The sequence below is a fragment of the Halichoeres trimaculatus genome, unplaced genomic scaffold, assembly GCF_033239565.1.
Source record: "Halichoeres trimaculatus isolate MK-OKI-2021-1 unplaced genomic scaffold, fHalTri1.1 fHalTri1_scaffold_10, whole genome shotgun sequence".
In the NCBI taxonomy this organism is placed as follows: domain Eukaryota; kingdom Metazoa; phylum Chordata; class Actinopteri; order Labriformes; family Labridae; genus Halichoeres; species Halichoeres trimaculatus.
This window is the reverse complement of record NW_027437187.1, coordinates 28,045,110-28,064,011: the sequence shown is the minus strand read 5'-3', so window position 1 is coordinate 28,064,011 and position 18,902 is coordinate 28,045,110. Positions and strand designations below refer to the sequence as shown.

At 39.1% G+C, this 18,902-nt stretch overlaps 1 protein-coding gene across 10 annotated transcripts in view; it reads left to right on the top strand.

Moving 5' to 3' along the window:
* tjp1b (tight junction protein 1b) overlaps window positions 1-18,902 on the top strand; it is an 81,995-nt gene that overhangs the window by 12,457 nt on the left and 50,636 nt on the right. For 7 of the 10 annotated variants that reach the window (XM_074676744.1, XM_074676751.1, XM_074676740.1 and 4 more), the window contains exon 3: window positions 14,077-14,215. In XM_074676744.1, the coding sequence (XP_074532845.1) occupies window positions 14,077-14,215 (139 nt within the window). Of the gene's footprint in view, window positions 1-2,887; window positions 3,410-14,076; window positions 14,216-18,902 lie in introns of those variants that run through there. The other 3 variants (XM_074676750.1, XM_074676745.1, XM_074676746.1) reach the window with 2 other exon arrangements.

Below are 18,902 nucleotides of genomic sequence, written 5' to 3'. Positions count from 1 at the left end.
AAGTGTGTGTCTTACTGCTATAAGAGCATACCTCACTGCTGTAAGAGTAGGCCTCACTTCTGACTCAGTTGCAGGTGGTTCAAGGTCGTTAGTATAAAGAAATCTACTGTTTCACTACGCGTGGAGTACCCCACTGAAGGTACAGGGGAGTCCGTAGGCCTTTGCAGACACAGAGTTTACTTAAATTCCTACAGACAAACTACTGTCTGATCATCCTAATCTAACATACGTGTATAATACATGAGAAAATCATGTGTAAGCAAAATCTCTTTCTTTAGTACAGATGATAAAAAAAAATGCATGGCACAAATTTTGATTAAAAAATGACCCTGCTTGTGGAAAATTCTGCTTTTTAGCATCACTTTCTTACCACAATTCTCAGAGTCTAAGTGTATGAGGGAACCTTTTTGTGCCACGCATTAATAAAACTGGCAGATTATTTTTCTGTGAGTGTAGTAGCTTTCTTTCTTTTACCAGTCAGTCAATCATGTTCTGCAGACATCCATGATATTTGGCTGCTCTGCTTATTTACAACCCAGTTAACTACGTCAGACTTTTACAGTTAAGAGTAATCACAAAGGATTTACAGGAACAATAATCTGGTAATGCTGTTATGCACTTTCACTTTCCATCAACACTGTCTGGAGATGACGGAGCAGACAGGCTCTTTGCCATTTGAACTTAAAATCTCATTATTGGTCTTTGAAATGTCACAAGACGCAGCCTAAGCTCCTGAGAGACACAAACACAGCTTTTTGTTGTGTCTGTCGTCGTGTTAATGTTTGTATCGTAGATCTTTGGACACTGCAATGTGTGGCTGAGGGTTTCTGGTGAAGGGGGATGTGTGCAGTTTCCATGACTACAGCTCTGGTTATGACATCATGAAATGAGAAAAGGACACATGCCACTCGCATTTATGGCAGCTTTGTTCGTTTTGAATTATGTCTTTTAAAAAATAAAAATATATAAAAGAAAAAAACACATATTTGCAAATTTTGTATCAATCAGAGCAAAACTGGACACATTTCAGTTATGGTGGACTTAGAGTAAAGCAGTGTAGCACCAGGATGGATGGAAAAGGATTTCGCTGTCATGGTTTGCCAAACATACAAATTAAAATTAGACGTACGTTTGCATGTGAAGTGCCAGCAGGGGGCGATCATGAGGGGAATATGGATGAAGAAACAGGGATTTGAATGGATAGATAATTGAGGCTGAGGGGTTGGTCAAGTGTTGTACTGATGTGCTCCTGGAAAAAGCCAGGTCTTGTTCGCTGGTCTGAAGTTGAGGAGAAGGTTAATATTTAGTTTCTAGGCTTGGTTGTGAACTTTCGGGTAGGGAGAAACTGTTTCAACTGAAACTGTATCTTGTAAGTTTAATTACTTCAGTAACAAGAATTTATAAATAAAATGATAAATAAATGAGCTCTCCAGACCCAAGACAGTTTTTGAAGCAGACTGTTTGTTTTCATTAATGCCGAAAAATCAGCTTTTTAGCTTGGTGTGTATGTTGTTTCCAAAGTGTCTGTAGCCAGCCTCAAGTGGCATCGTAAAGAACTGCAGTTTTAGCAGTTTCACAAGGGCTTAATTTCTCGTGGAATGGAGTCGCTCTTTAGTCTCGAGCAAATCTCTCAAACTGCAGTGATTTTGAATTGAACATGCACAAAGCTTTCTGTACTTCTCTTTTAGCTTACAACTTAGTTTTCAATTTTTGAAAATACTTTGTTTTAATGTAGTTTTGTTCGTTTCGGTATTAATTTTAGTCTTTTTTTGTAATGTAAGTAATATGTAAGAGGTTAGTTGTCAGGGGGTGAGATTTTAAAATGTCAGAAAAAGCATTGTGTTATAAAAACTCAAAACATCACTTCATTTTCAAAAATGTATTAATCAAGAACAAGGTAAGCTAGGTTAGCAGCCCTGTGTGAGCTTTTTTGATATGGACTGAGATCAATCTTCTACTGCAAAGCACTGTTTCCTTCCAGTGACACTGTCACATTCAAAGTAATACAGGATGGGGCTCTGTGTCTTCCTCCTGACTTTTGCTGCCAGTAACACTCTGCTAGCAGGTTAAGTGTGGACATGTGCCTGCTTGTGTGCAACTTGTGGCAAAGGCAGAAAACAAAAATATTTCATATTCTCCCAAAATGGTGAGATAATGTACAGTTTAAGTCAGTTTTTTTTTTCAAGTTTTTATTTTTGTAAAGCTTTGTGTTTTTTTTTAATTCAGTTTGCATTAAGTTGATTCCATCTCTTTTTTTTTGTTAATTCATTATTTTTCCTTTAACTATAATAACTTTACTGGCGAGAGCTTAGCTTAGAGCAGATGCTGCCAAAGGGTCTGGAGTGCCTTAAACTTAAAGTTTATCTTTATACCTCTGGATTTTTGTAGTTGTCTTATAATATTAACACATTGTATTGAAAAATTCTTATAAATACAAACCTGGAGCTCCATGGAGGATTCAATGGGAATCAAATTTAACTATTCTCTCTTTTTGCCCCCCTTGACTTTCAGTGCTGGTCAGGTGTCTGAAAACTATAAGTTTGGGAATTGGGAATTAAAATAATGAAACATTAAAACATTATCTGTCAAAAAAAATCCAATTGTATGGAAAAGAAGAGGACCCTCACCCGTAGAAGGGTGGGTGTTACTTACGCCCCTGTTCAGTACTGCTTCCAGGAAGTGTTGCGTAATCAGACTTCGACTTTGCAAATAAGCAGCCGTTAACAAGTAGGATTACAGGCAAACTGTGGACTTCTGAAACAGATGCTACATCCGAGCACCTCCAAATGAATCAGTCCCTCGCTTCCCTCCTCCTCCTCCTCCTCCTCCTCTCCTCTCCCTCCTCCCCTCCTGCACTGTCGCTCCCCTCTGACTACACTGTACACACACTCTCTCCCCTACCTCACACACACGGACGCCTGGACTCTGCAGCGTTTTTAAAGAGAGTGTTTCCAGCTCCGGATAGGAGGGAGGAGGCAGGAGGAAGAAGATCATGCCCAAATCCTGACCGTATTAGAAAAAAAAATAAAGACACAAATTAAAGAAGGCTGCAAATCGGATGGATCCGAGGTGTTGTCGCGCGCGCTAAAACACGGTCAGAGTGTCATTGCAGACATGGGTCGCAGCGGTACGGCACCTTTCGCTCAGCAGCTCCTTGGGGAGTGTTTTCACTGTCAGTCCTTCAGCGCTGGAAATGGCGTTGTGATGCTGAGCATGGAAGACGCAGCGGAGGCGGATGCCAGGAAATAAAGAAATATATGGTCACCTGTGCTTTTCTTTGGGTTGGATTTTCAGTAGCGGTGGACAGTACCATGGTGAATTATCAGAAATACATTACTGTAATGCAGCTGGCTCTGGGGGTGACCGCCTCCAACAAAGAACATTGTCTTCCACCCAGGAAGCGTATGTGGTGAGTATGAATCTTGGTGCGGATGATGATGATGCTGCTGCTGCTGATGATGATGATGCAGGTTGGGAGGAAAAATTGAAAAGAGGGGAAGCCGAGCTGTTTCCTCCCACATCTCATCAAAATGATACCACGGTGCGCGCACGCTCACTCTCCCAAAACATGACATAATATTCATTTCAGCTACTGCAGCCGGTCTGCACCATGTTGGAATCATCTCAAACCTACTGTGGTCGACACACACACACACACACACACACACGCACACACATACACACACTCTCCTCACACACACACATTCACATACACAGGATGTAAGGCACCAACTCCGCATGCAAGGAGTGAGTGCGCGCGCGTGCGTGTGTGAAGTCCATGGCTCGAGCTATAGCTGTGTCCTTCCTCTTCATCACTTTGTAAAGTTGAATGCGTAGGGATGATGTCATAGCCCCCATCATCGCTTCTTAGCCTTCAACTTCATGTGCTTTTAATGTAACACTCGGCCTCCATTCTACTCCTGGAAGTGTCACCATCAAGCTAACCATGTGGAAAACCATCACTCTTCCCCCCTCTTCTTCCCTCTTCTTCTCTCCTCCTCCTCCTCTTAGAAATTAATAAAATGTAAAAGCATGAAACATGCTCTTCTCCAGGTCTCTGTACACCTTTCATTAAACATTTTCTACCATTATCCTCCTCTCAGCATGTGTGTTTGTGTCTGGTCTCTCCAGTGTCCTCATTACTCAGTGTGCCTGAATGCTACTCAGTATAATGCAGTGACCACATCTCTCTCCCTTCTCCTGTGGCCTTGTTCATTTGTTTACTTCAAGACCTCTCATTTCTTTTTTTCTCCTCCTCGGCTGTAGCAGATTGCTGCCCGGGCTGCAACGTGTGTGACATAGTATCCCTAATTACAACCGGATTACCATCTTGTTTGAAAGCAAAGCTGGTTAATTAGGAGTCAATGGGCTCAATGGCACCCTGATAGGAAAAGTGTTTCCTACAAACTGGAAAATGTATCACTCACTGTGGATCATTTCCCCCTCGTAATGCCGTCACACTGGCACGACCCCAGCTGTGTTGGAGGCTTAAACTGTTATCATCACCTCCCTAAAGCCAAGCTGAACCATTTCCTGATACATTTCTGCCGCTGGAAACACAGATTCTGAAAATCTGTAAGCATCATGTAGTCTGGAAAAAGATTATCCTGATCAGAGGAGATTTATAGATACACAGACAGACACAACTTTAATTCATAAATGGAAAACTTCCTTTCAGATATCTGTTTTTTTTCATTATATTTTTGAAATGATGGTCTTGTTTTTTTAACAAACATTTTAAAGAACAAAAACACAGCTTTAATGTCACTGTAGTCACAGTGCTGCTGTGACCTCAGACGGGGTCACACTCTTATCACATGCAGTTTTTTTCCCATCTCTGTCTCTTTAGCTAATCATATTCATGAGTCATCCTCTTATTAGCCTAATTGACCCCCCAGGAGGAGATAAGGGATTACACTGAGACCAAGGACTCCCCTTGTGTTTCTTCTCTCAGGGTTGTTTTGATATTTATAACTCCATATGCATGTAGGTTTTTTTTTTTGGAAATGGCTCCTTGTCTCAAGCGGAGTGGTGCACGGATACAAAAAGGCTAAACTAGTTATGTAACTGCCAGAGAAAGCTCTGACCATGTTGGACTGAGCGTTTGAACCAGCTGGGGTGGAAAGCAGTCGCCCAAATACATGTGACGTAAAGTGAATAAATCAGAAGCATTTCCTTTTCGTAAGTAGTATTTTTACTTCTAACATGTTATTATGTGTCATTTCAGACCATTTCAGGGATTTTGCATGCATCTTCTATGCATGGGAAAGTTTCATAGTAAAATTTGAACAACCTTTCAGAGCATTCAGAGTTTTTTTTAACAGTACATGTATTAAGCATTTTGACATCACCATAGGAACTATTATTACCGGTGGGATTTATCACCTTTTATCAGACCTTTCCAAGTTACACTCCAGTCTTGGGACAAAGCAGCGCAGCCTCTTTGGACTAATCTGTGTTTGACTTTAATTAACGCTGACACTTTAACTTCCCATACAGAACTGTCCTTGGACAAGAACAAAATATTGCGCGCTCAGTGGTGCGATTTAACTGTTTGTTGCTGAATTATCTTTGCTGTAATTTGCCTGTTTTGCTTGTAACATGCAGATATCGTTTGCGTGTTGGATAATAGAAAACATGAATGGAGTGTAAAGCTTTAAATTCATGATTAGTAGATAATGAGACCAAAAGGAGCTCTGGTGTGGTTCTTAAGCGGCGGAAAAGGCAAAATTGTCTCTGCAGCGTAATAAAACTGAATCCAATAAAAACTGAAAGACAACAGAGAGCCTTCTTTACTTTAGTGAGACAAAAAAAGATATGCATTAATCTGAATTTAAAGATGATCATTACTTTTGTAGACATTGTTTTCCATCTTTATCATTTTATAATGCATATATTGTAATCTATATATTATTTAATGCTGAAAGTATTTTAATTTAGGTTTTCAGGAATGAAATTAAATTTTTTTTACTTACATCCCTGGACAGAAAGCTTTCTTTTAGAGGTTGAATTTTATTCTTGACTCATTTCTGACTCTCTCTCAGAGAATCCCAGTGTGCCAGCTTGATTTTGGGAATAAAAAAATGTTTATAATTTCTCAGAAAGAAAGAGTCTGAATCAGAGTGAACCATGATGCAGGGTAGTTTTATCATTTTTATGACAGGTGGTTAAATATATCTTCAAAGCACATAGTATTTATCTTCTATTAAATATTAATGGTGTAAAATTGTGGTATGGTAATGTTGTAGTTTTCAGGTTAAGATACCTTTATTTTGAAAGAATCTTAAAAAAGCAAAATTTAATAAAATTATCATGAAATAAAAAGTATTAAAATGAAAATTGGAGTTGCTTCCGCTCAGTTGGTACAGCCTGTTCTCCGCACACTGAGGCAAAATCCTCACCACATTTGCCCCGGGCTCGACCCGGAGCCTCAGCCATTTGGTGCATTGTCATCCCCGCTCTGTTTTTTCTAATGATTCCTGTCTCCGTCCAGATGTTCTGTCCAAAAACAGCAAAGTCTGAAAGCATAATCTTTCATTAAAAAAAAAAGAAAGAAAGAAAGAAATAGTACAATAAAAAACAATTTTGCTGATTTTAAGACATTCCTAGCTTTTGAAAAAGAAAGTAAGGATTTTAATGACTGTGTTCAGCCCCAGTTACCCCTCATTACATGGTAATTTTAAACTACATTAACGTGCGTACACTTACTGTGAGTTTCCTACTTCCTTCTCATTCGTCTTGATGAAAAAGTAATAGAACAGATATTTGCAGTCAAGTCAGAAAATATCTCAACATAATGACCTTGCTGTGTTATAAATTTCCTCTGTGTGCCCTGCAGCGTCTTTATTTGATGAGCTTGTTTTTGTGTTAATACCTCTGTAGAGACCTTGTAACACCTGAGTGATGTGCAGCTCTGCGACACTGACGACTAAATAATAGTTTAACTTTGTCACAAACATGGGTGAGTTTCAGGTCAAGTACAGCAGCTTTTTTCGACACCTAATAAATCACGAAAAGGATTTTTATTAAGATGAATGCAGAGTGTTACCGTCTGCTGTGTTTTGTCTTAGTTTTGTTACTGAGGCAGTTTTTCATTTTCTCATAACTTGCTTTTGTTAGGAGGAAAAATGATCCTCAAGCTTTTTTGTTTCCCCAAACTTTAGTTTATTATTGGTTGTTTAATTTTAGGTATCTTTGAGATCAATGTGGCTTTGTGCTCATGCATACTGAAACATACTGAATCGATTATAAAATACACCAGATGCACACTGCCTAAGGTGAAGCTATTAAATGAAGTTTAATCACAAGCTAAGAAAGTGTGCAGCTTCATAAAAGGACATACTGATAAAAAAAAAAAAAAAGCTGCACTGCATGGTTAAATCCTGAATTTGAAGTATCCTGTTTTTAAGGTTGATTTTTACATAATTACAGCACTAATTCTGTTCCACTTCTGCTCAGAGCTGCTTCCTGTTATGTTGATCTCACAGCGTGTGTCGGCGAGATTACACACAGCTCTGCCCCAACACTTCCACCATCCACTGAGGAGAAACTGTGTGTGTGTGCCATGTGTGCCCCTTTCTCCCCAAAATGATGAGGAGTAACAGCTCTGCACTTCTTTGACAAAAACTGGATAGCAGCAGCAGCAGCAGCAGCAGCAGCTCTCTAAATTAGGATTGGTCTTCTAACAGATGTTCCTCTTGCCTGCAGTCTTAAAAACACACTCCCTCTGCACACAACCAAAGATTAGCATTAACCTGGCTTAATGAACTTTACACTCTGTTGCAGGCCTGCAGGGATAATACAACAGTTTACACTTTACGTAATATGTCCTCTAATTCTTCACATGCACCTTTTCTTTTCTCCAAAGCAGAAAACAAACAAGCGGATAATGTACTTAGGGAGCGGAGATAACTCATTTAGACCGTGCCTTTTACAGTGTTTGTGTCTTTCTGTGTTTTATTATGTCTATCTATGTGTGTGTAGCAGACACTGATCAGGATTGCTCTCTTTGTTAAGTGTTATATTAGCGGTGGCCGGGATGGGAGGAATGAAGCGTAACATTGCCTATTGACCTGCTGATTAAGCAGTAGCTGTTATTGCTCGAACTAATCGTACTTGATAGCTCCTGGAGGCAGACTGAGGGAAAAGAGAACAGAGGAGCAGCATAAAGTCCTGCAACTGACGTGTGTGTGTTTGTGTGTTTGTGTCCTGTCCTTCCATTGTGGCAGCATCAGGCATCTGTTTGACCTTAGCTTATCTGTAAACCACATTAGCCCACTCTGGAAGTGGACGGTGCAGTCCATCACGCTCTGTCTTAACATTGATTTGAATTCATTTCCTTTTGACGTGTCTTTGTTTGGACTGTAAGATACACAGCTTTTTCTGTTTTGTCACAATATCAGAGTCAAGGAGACATTTATTGTGTTGTGAACTCGCCACACGACAAGGGAAACGTCACATAAAAGATTGAGGCTTTTTAAACCTCCTGTGATGATTCAAACTCCCACAACAGTCATTTTCCTCTGATAGAGTGTTCACTTGTTGTGTTTCAGGTGGTCTGATGTTTGATTATTGAAAATCTGACGATTAGTTATGATTTTTATGCATCCATATTTATTTCTGGCTACTTGCTTTTAGATATCTGGAGCTACACAACAATTTGCAATAAGAACAACATCATGTTTGGTTACTCCAAGTCTGACTATGCTACTATTAGCATTTAGCCACTTCCCAGCTAAAATTATATAATCTTTTTTGTCTGCCTTCAAGCCCTTCCCAGGAAACATTATCTACTTCTTGATTTAAAAAAAGGTAAATAAATTCTGTTAACAAGCCAAAGAAAACATCTGAAAGCAAACTGCTGAGTCTCAGCCACTTCCTAGCTAACATTAGCCCGCTTCTTGATTAAAACAGGATGTTACTGAATCAGTTAAAGTTAGCCATTGCGTACCTCTAGTCTTTAGCTCCTTTTTAGCTAACGTTACCCTGCTATTTGGAAAAAAAAAATCTTCTATTAGATAAAATTGAGTTGTTATTGTATCAGATAAAACAAGCTGCTGCGTAATGCTAGCATTCAAACAGTTGCTATCATTAGAATAGAATAGATAGAATAGAATAGAATAGAAAATACTTTATTTATCCCCAAGGGGAAATTCAGGAGTCACCGCAGCATTTAAGAAAACAAAAGTAAGAAAGAGTATAGAAAGTGCAAAAAAGTCCATCATTAGCCTGCTTTTCACCTGAAAAATGTACAAAACTATTAAATAGCCTAATGCTGACCTTTAACCACTTCCTAGCTAGCATGAGACTGCTGTTTGAGAAAGATGTGCTACAAATCGGATGAAACCATCATAGCCATTTTAGCCTCCCAAAACGTATAAGCTAACATGAAGTTAGCTAAAAGAGGGTTAATACTGATAGTCTGACGAAAGCAAATGAAATAAGACCATTTTCCTGTGCAATTAAATTTACCATTGTGATTTAGATGATAATAAATATGGGAGCAAGGGCATAACATTAAACACCACTGACCAATATCAAAGAGGTGTCTTGCTAGCTATCAACTCTTAGCATGGGGTCAGGGAAAAATGACTGCCATGTGAGTATATGTAACAAATAGCTTTGTAAGATTCAATTTATGCTCAATTTTTTATTTTACAGACAAAAAAAAAGAAATTCTGGCTTTTTTTCCTCTTTATTTAATACTTAGTTGGACTTTTCTTGTGAGTGAAGCTATATTTCATTATCAGACCCAGGCTAGCCGTCCTTTTGTGCTAACACATGCTGTACCTTCTGAATGTGCACACTGCATATAGAATAAACATTTATAGCTTTACATCTAGTTAACAGTAATAAAAGAAGTACACACCATCTTATTTAACCCTCTTCAATAAAGCTTTTATATATTTTTTTCAAAGAAAGCAATAGTTTGTGTAAAACTTATGACTTTTTATTATAAAAAAAAAGTTGAAGCACTTTTGACTTTGAACAATGCTGGCAACATTTTCAGGGTCATAGCCTTTGCCAAATGCTGCTCATTCATGTGAAGTTAAAAATGTACATTTGGCTATAGTAAAGGGAAAGGAAATGTTAATGTTCCATCTCACAGCTTTATTTTTCATCCTGAAATCTCTCCAGAGGAACACCATATACCTCCGTATTCAATATAGAGCAAGAATACATCACACAACAGATGTGAAATCACACAGCACATTATATCTGAGCTGCAGAGTTGCTGGCACGATGTTACAATCTGCCTTTGTGGCCTCGAGTGATTTGGCTGAAATCCATATGAGAATCAACATCCAAGAAATGAGGCCCTGAATGCGCAGGGCTGCACCAGGCTGAGATACAGTCCAAGCAGCTTTTCTCATTACTCATGTTTGCTGTATTGTTTATGAGAACAATCTGAGGTCGCTTGTAATCGACTGCATGTATTGCAGAATGCTTTTACCTTCTGCATTTCCATCCTGTAAGCACCTCACACCGCTGCAGGCAACAATTGAATTAATGCACAGAGAAAGTGGAAGGTAATGTTCTTTTTCCTCCCATCTTTGTTCGCTCCTCTCGCAAATAAATTCCTCAGCTGAGTCTCCAAACCTCAGGAGCTCCAGCTGCTGAGCGCACTAATGGGTATCTACTATCCCTGAGCCGCACAGTGTCGACAGGATTTTGCCTCATTGAATATTGTGTTTGGTAAATCCTCATTAAGAGTGACAGTCCTCTGTGGCACTGAGAGATAGGAGTGGAGAGGAGTGACGTAAAGGAGGCAGTTACTAAAGAGCAGATTGGAAGTCTGTGGTGTATTTATGAGAAATAGCTTTGTCTTGTGCTTATTTAAGAAACAAAAAGCTGGAAAACAGTGAAATGATGTAGTGCTGTTTAAAATACTGAGAAAACGTTAGAAAAAAACATGTGGACAGCACTTTACTTAAGCCAAAAGTGTCATCTTGATATTACTGGTTAAAATCTAAAAATAATTTTCTTTTTTTTTTTTTTTTTTTAATTTATACAAATGCAACTCACAACCGTATGCATTTTCTGCAAAAAGTGACTGTTATTCACAAGAGTTAGTTGGAACAAGTGTAATAAATATTAAGTGACTGCCTTCTATAGGATAAACCTTTATTGAAACATTTATTAAGGTGGAACTTGGGAATATATCACCTACATTATTTGAGGTCAGTATCATCTTGGTCTGCAGAAGCTGGCAGAGGAACCAAACAGTGTAAATTGTGGACAGGGTCAGCAGCAAAATGTATTTTAGCCAAACAAGTGGCAATCCAAAACTACAGTTAACTACAGTTTGACGAGCGTCCACTTCAGATTGGTCGCAGAAATATCAGAAACCACACACACAAGCCATGCAAAAAGACCATCTTTACATCAAACATAAGCTTGTTCACAGCAAAATTCTACAGAAAGTGTCTGAACTGCTAATTTTTCTGTCGCATATAAGGTACAGGGAATTAACTGTTTTATTACTTGTAATGGTTGAAGTATCAGTGTATCATTAGTTAATTCCATATCTGTTTTAGAATCCAAAATCGGAAAATGGATAACGACTTGTTATTTCCTTTCTCGTTTTCAAATCAAAAATCAGAAAACAAATAACGGCCTATTTTTCGCTGCTTTGATTTTGTTTTGAAATTAAAAATAGAATATGAGATGACGGAATTATCACGTGATTTTTGTTCTGTTCGTTTTTGGTTTGTATCATTTTCGATGTGTTGTGACTAGGGATGTCCCGATCTGATCATGTGATCGGAATTGGGGCTGATCGGGGCATTTTTTAATGATCGGAGATTGGGGGAGAGGGAATCGGAAAAAGCCGGGGGCCTTAGTTCTTGTTTTTGATTAAAATGTGTATAATAGAACATCATCGTTCATTTTAGAATAGAACTCAATTTGTCATTATAACAAGTACAACAAAATTGCAAACAAGAAAGTGCAAGCTTATTGTCACATACATACAAGGTAATCTTGTGGTGCACCACTGAGAAGCTTTGTTTTTATTTTGTTGATCCAATGCTGCACTAAGTGGAAATGTTGGTGACATGTTGGCTAGAATGATACCTTCATTTAAATCACATAAAAAAAACTCAAAGGGCAACTTGTAGGAGTTTCTTTTCTTTTCTTTTCTTTTCTTTTCTTTTTTCTTAATACATTGCTGAAAGATTGGATTGGGAAATATCGGGATCGGCGGATACTCAAAATGAAAAAATCGAAATCGGATCAGGAGCAAAAAAAACATGATTGGGACACCCCTAGTTGTGACCCAGGAGTCGTTGCCTTTTTTTTCTCTCAGGAAAGTCAGTCAGTCTTTACCAGGTGATTCCACTGATGGGTCTGCGGACACCCATGTCCTGCAACGTCTCCAAAATGTCTGTGTGGGTCTTACCAGCTTCGAACAACTGCTTAATAACATCATCGATTGTTCTAGTGTGGCCATAGCAGTCTATTTATATGTCACTCACTGTATATCACCTTCTCTCTCTCTCTGTGAACAGGTTTCAAGATCCGCACAGTTTAAGACTGGCCTCCCTGAGAAAAAAGTCAACAACTTCCGTGTCACAAGACATCAAAAATGATACAAACCAAAAACAAATGGAACAAAAATCCCATGATAATTTCATTCTCTCATACTCTATTTTTAATTTCAAAACAAAATCAAAGCAGCGAAAAATAGGCCGTTATATGTTTTTGGCCTTTTAGTTTGAAAACGAGAAATGAAATAACAAGTCGTTATCTGTTTTACGATTTCGGTTTCTAAAATGGATATGGAATGAACAAATGATACGCTGATACTGAAAGTATTTAACAGTGTAGTTTTGCCAGTTTAAGGGTGTGAGGAGGCTTGAGGCCCACCTTAACTCTGTCTCTTTATCTCAGTAAAGTTCAACCAAAGTTTGGTTGAGCTAACATTGTCAGAACAGACTCAGAACATTAATCTCCTTTCTACCTGATGTTACATTTTGAGTATAATCACTGCTTTATCCTGCAGTCAGACTGCCCTTTCTTTTGGCACGGTGTCGTCTCTACAGTACAGATTCCATATGCATGCAGCTCAATGGATTTGCTGCAGATCAGCTGTTTTGCGCTCAAGCAACTCTCACTGAATGAAACTCCACGTTAGTGAAAATCCCAAAGCTGTGGCCAGTCGCATAAAGAGAGTCTTGTTCTTTGTGTGGTTTATCTGATCCATTTCATTCATAAAAAAGCAACACTCCCTCTCATTGATGATCATGACTGTTTTGTTTTTGCCAAATAAAGAGAGAAAAATACGGCAGCCAGAGAGCTTTTCACTCCCTGGCAACTGCCCTGTTGCTCTCTCATTGGCTTATATACAAAAAAAAAAAACTTATTGATTTATTAATCATGTGTGAAGCTGTTCCTTTGTAGAAAGAAGTCCCACAGGCTTTATAAATGGGAGACAGATTTGTCTGGTGGCAAAAAGTACTGTTACATCCCATTAGATGTATCAGAAACAAAATTCTTAGCAGGCTTCAATCATCCCCACAGCGATGATTAATTTAATGCCAAACACAGCACATTACACACTAATTAAGCGATGAACATGGCAAACACAAAAGACATGAGAGACACGGTGTTGTAATGTGGTCAGCAGGGGTTCAACAGTGCTGCTAAAGTATGTCATTTATGAAGGGTAAAACATTTCCTGAGAGTATTGGTGATAGGTCAGCCAACTGTGCCTCCTCCCCACGTCTCACCATGACCCAGCTTCAGTCTGGCTGCTGTGGCCCACAGTGCTGCACAGACCCCTCCGTGTTTCAAGCCGCAGCGCTTCCTTTGCTCCAACAAGCTCCCCTACAGGGCTGCTGTGACATTAAATCCAATTATAGATTTCTTTAAATGCCATTATACCCAGCTGGGGACTATGGCCTTTTGAAAAGCATGACCACTGGCTGTGGTCTTCCTCGGTTTTGCCTGTGGCAAAGTGTCACGCTGTGAAACAACAACAACCATGCAGGATGTGCATTCATACTGGCTCTGATGTGGTGTTTTCATTTCCCTCTCTCACTGTCACCCTCTCTTTCTCCATGGTTGTAACTTCAGGATACACCCCAGCCCGACCGCCGGCTCCGTCACTGCAGGCTCCTCCAGCACCCATCAGGGCAAACCATCACTCCGTCGCATCAAGGGCCGCATTCACCGGAGCAAGAGTCTTGACAGCATTGATCTCCTTGACTCAAATGTAAGTAAACTCACTCAAAGGGCAACAAAGTGCATTAACAGGCTGTATCAGGTGATTGCAGACACTGTGATTAATGCCCAGACATTTGGGGAAGACTGAAAGACGTAAAATCTGATAGTCACAAAAACTCAGGTGTAAAAAGTCAGTTTACAAAGGATGTATGATATTCATCAAGAAACTACTCACATGATATTGTTTGAATGCCCCCTAAAACTGTTTTTTTTACTCAAAAACTGATACCAAAAAGTTGCACAAAAGAAATAAGAATACATTTGTCTCTTAGGACCAAATAAAAAAGAGACACAAGACATGCAGGATTAGCCTGAGCTGGGCCTGTTGCACTAATGATTTGCTTCCCTGCTTACAAACAAGTCAAAAACAATGCTTGACAAACAATGCACAGAGTTTTTATTCCCATTCACTTCCTCTGTGGGTCACCCTGCACATTCACCGCTGAGTCTTTGTCCTCTGAACACTCAGTTCAGGCGTGCTACTAGATCTGAAAGCACGTTGAAAAAAGGTGAAACGGAAGAGCTTTTTCATTCTCTTAAAGAGGCACAAGGTTTGCTTTGGCTCGTTAAATGTATTGAATTATGTCTTTAAATTTGGTTTTGAGTCATACCTGAATTTTTTTTTTTCACGTCACATTTCAAACACATGCTTCTTATAGACCCTGTATCTGCATTACTGGTTATTCCTTTTACATGTTAACAAATAACCTTCATTACATTATTTTCAGACTAGAATCAGGAGAAACAGGTGGATCTGTCCAGTTTAATCAACACCAACAACCACAGTGTGAAAACAAGATTGTGAACTTTGTTAAAAGATCAAACAATAGAGGTGAAATACGCAACAGCCATTCGAGCCAGCTTTATCCCTACATTATGCTGGCCAAGACCAACAGTACAGTTATACTGTCTACAAGGATGAGAGCAGTGTCAGAAATGTGTGTCTACCCCATGAATATCACACTTTCACTCAACTGTGGTACACATTTCTTTTCTTCATGTACTGAAAGTGAGACGTCACTAATCAAACTCTGCTGCTTCACACTTAGCAGAAAGGAAGATCACATTTCATAACTGTTCACAGGTGTCCTATCTGCTATTCATTAACTGCAACCATCATCCATCATTAGATCTGTTCCTGCCAAAATGGCAATCATTGAGAGTGAGAGGTGTCCAGTGTCCCACACTCAACTTTTGACCATTTTGGGTGCACCAGCTGAGAAATTCAAGTGCACTATGTTTTCCTTACAGTCAAGTGGGAAACTACAAAATGAAAAAAAAAAAAAAACCCAATCTCTGAATTTTTTGCCAAGCCCAGTTCAGTGTTTAAAGTGCTCAGCATCCAAAGCACAGAAGTATTCTCAGTGTCCACTGTTTTTGTTATAATACACACAGATGAAAGTGACAGAAAACCATGAAAGATTTCTATTACTGATCAGTTCAAACCAAGGAGAGGTGTGATTTATCTGTACAAATTTACCAGCAAACATTGTTTTCAGAATAGAATGGAATAGAACTTTATTGTCATTGTAACAAATACACCAAAATTGAAGTCACAACAGCAATCAAGAAAACATAAGTAAGAAAGTGTATAGAAAGTGCAAGAAGGTCCATAAGAAAATAGATGATGACAGCTTGTCCATCATTCTCCAGTTCAGCCAGCCTCCACCTCCACAGGGTCCAGGACTGAGCTTCTTCAGTCATGCTCCATCTCTGTCTCCTGCGTCCTGTCTGCTCACAGCAGGTGAAGCTCTTCCAATGTGGCGTTGGTGTCTGATGTTAGCTCCGTTAGCCATGTCTGTGAATAGCATGATGCTACTCTGCCTTCTGGTATTCCCTCTGTTGCTGGGTTAGCACAGCTAGCTCGTCGATCTTATTGAACATAGATCTTATGTTCGTAACCATGGATGGAAGGACAGGTCCATGTCGTCACTTCTTACCTCACACCTGAGAATCAGCACGTCGTCCTCACCTCCTTCTCCTCATCTTGTGGGAAGACATCAGGCCTTACACCAGTTAGCATTGACATGCTACAAGCTGCTAACAGCTGATTTCACATGTAAACAATGCAGCCATGGTTACATGTATGATCTCAAAGATTACGAAAAAGAGACGAAAAAATTACAAGAAACGGACAAAGAAGAGAGAGCTGCTGCAAAAAGCAGCCATAGCCAACAGTGCCTAGCAATTTATGTTTTGTTTGTGAAATAATTTGGATTAAAGTCAAACGTGGAGCATACAGAGCATTTTAAAACAGACTAAGTGTTCACTGCTTAGGTATGTGCCAGAAACAACTTAAGAAAACTAGCAACAGTCAAAAGGATGGATGCTGCCTGCGCCAGATATGTGGCTAGTGGACACAGGCCCTCAAATACCAAGACTGGTGAAGTTTAGCATTTATTAGCCTCCATAAACTTTCTCTGTCCCTCCTTATATACTGCTGATAAGGAAATGTCAGATGTTGTGAAATTCTAATTGTTAACACTCAAGGGTCGCTAGTGTTGCTTCCCTAAGTTGTATCTGATGTTGTATTTCACTCACACAAACAGGTGTCTTGATCTTTAAATGCCTCAGATTGTAGCTAAATGCTCGCAGGGGATTTCTTTATTTTATTGAGTCACAGTAAATTATCCTGACTTTCCTTTGTTGGGTGTTTTTTGATTCAAAAGGGACACTGATGCAGAAAGGAGTGCTTTGTATTTTCACCTGTGATTTATGCTAATCAAAGCAGACACAATGGTCATGCACGTGTGTACTTTGTTGTTGTCAGACAGCCATAGAAGACTGCTGGAGGGCCTCAGCCTCAGGGGAATTATATCATGATGACAGCTCAGATATGACCTGACTGTGAATTCAGCTCAAACGCTCCATCTCATTAAAGGATATTGAAAAACCTCTGCGCTGGTTGAATTATTGATACAAGTATCAGTCAGCAAGTTTATTACGGCTTCTGAGAGTGTGCTTTTTGATGCTTGTACCATATTTTACTGCTCCTCTTTTTGACTTTGAAGAAAATGCTCTGTTGTGTACTTTTGACAGTTTAACTTAAACAGCAGCATGCTAAAGCTAAGTGGTGTCACAGTCACAGAGCTCTAAGTCTCTCTGATGCACTGATTTATTAATGACACCAGAAACATGGCTGCAGATCTGTGAAGCTGCATGCTAACATGCTCATGAGAACAACACTTACATGCTGATGTTAAGCAGTTGTCATGTTCACTTTGTTCACTATCTTTTAGCTGAGCATGCTAGCTTGCACAAGCACACATGGTGCAGCTAAGGCTGATTGGGATGTTGCTAGTTTTGCAGATACATGATTGTAAAACAGGTTTTGACACCTATATGCTTAAGATTTTCTTTTCCTTTTGCCTTTATTGAACAGGAAAGAGACAGGGAACATGTGAGGTCAGGGAGAGCAGGATGACATTCAGCAAATAGATCCAGGCGGAGAGTTTAGCTGTAGCAAGCATTGGGTTGAGGGCTTAGCCACATTGTTTGAGAGGCCTGTCTCACTGACTGATTGACATCCATCCAGTAATTCTCAAGACAGTTTACTAAAAACCAGCAGCACATTTCAACCTAAGAGTGAAGCGTAATAAAGCTTATCCCTAAAGTTTGCTACTGTGTCTGATTGAAGTTACAAACATCTGATTGCTGTAGGACACTTCACTCTAGTCATACATGTCATCTTCAAGGGAGTTGAAGTGAGACACTTTCTAACAGTAAGTAAGTTTGTGAGATGTGTGATTTTTTGACATGGAAACTGACTCAATTTTTCTTTTGCCCTGTATTTGTCATAGTCTATGATGACCTCAGAGACTTACTGAGAAATTTGTTGTCTGAGATATTGTGTTGTATAGACGAGCAAAAAATGAAATTTGGAAGTTGTTGAAGCCACTAATACAGAATACAATATAAGTTCTTAACTTTTGAATATTTTTATGTTTTTTACATTTGATATTGAAATATAGTATGAGAGTAGTATTTCTCTGTTTGTGTGTACGTGTGTTGCTCTTTAAACCACGGCCTCCGTAAAGTGTCGGCGAATGTCGTAAGGGTCTGTTGTGTCTGAGGAGGAGTTAAGTTATAGAAAAAGATACGTTCGAGCAGGACGAGGAGCAATGTTTTTCTGACACTGTGAGGATGTCAATTTTTGTTTAAGAAGGATAGGAAACAAATCATTTTTGTAACCTCAGCTTTATGTCCGTTTTTTGAAGAATAAAAAGTGATCACCTTTTTTGGAAACCTTCAACTGGTATCACTTTCGTCTTTGGATCAAGAACATCTGAGTCAGAAGTAATAAGTCCTGCTATGAAGTGGCAAGGGAGCTTTTTATTTGAATTAAGTTGGCCACTACAGACGTTTTTAAGCTAGCTAACTTTACAACTAAAACCACTAAGCTAACTTTTCTAAAAATTCTAGAAAAAGAAAAGACGGTGCATTCTGTCTGTGAATTTACTGATTGTATCTCATGATATAGAAAAAGAAACAAATTATATGTTCATACAATTTTTTTATTGTCAGTCGACAATAATGCCAAATTTTGGGGGAAAGAACCCTGTCTGGAAAACAGCAAAAAATAAAAATAGATAAATAAATAAAACTCATAAAAAATATACATTGGTGGCTAAAATTAATAGAGAACTTGGAATGTCCAAGAGGTTTCAGTTGCTTTT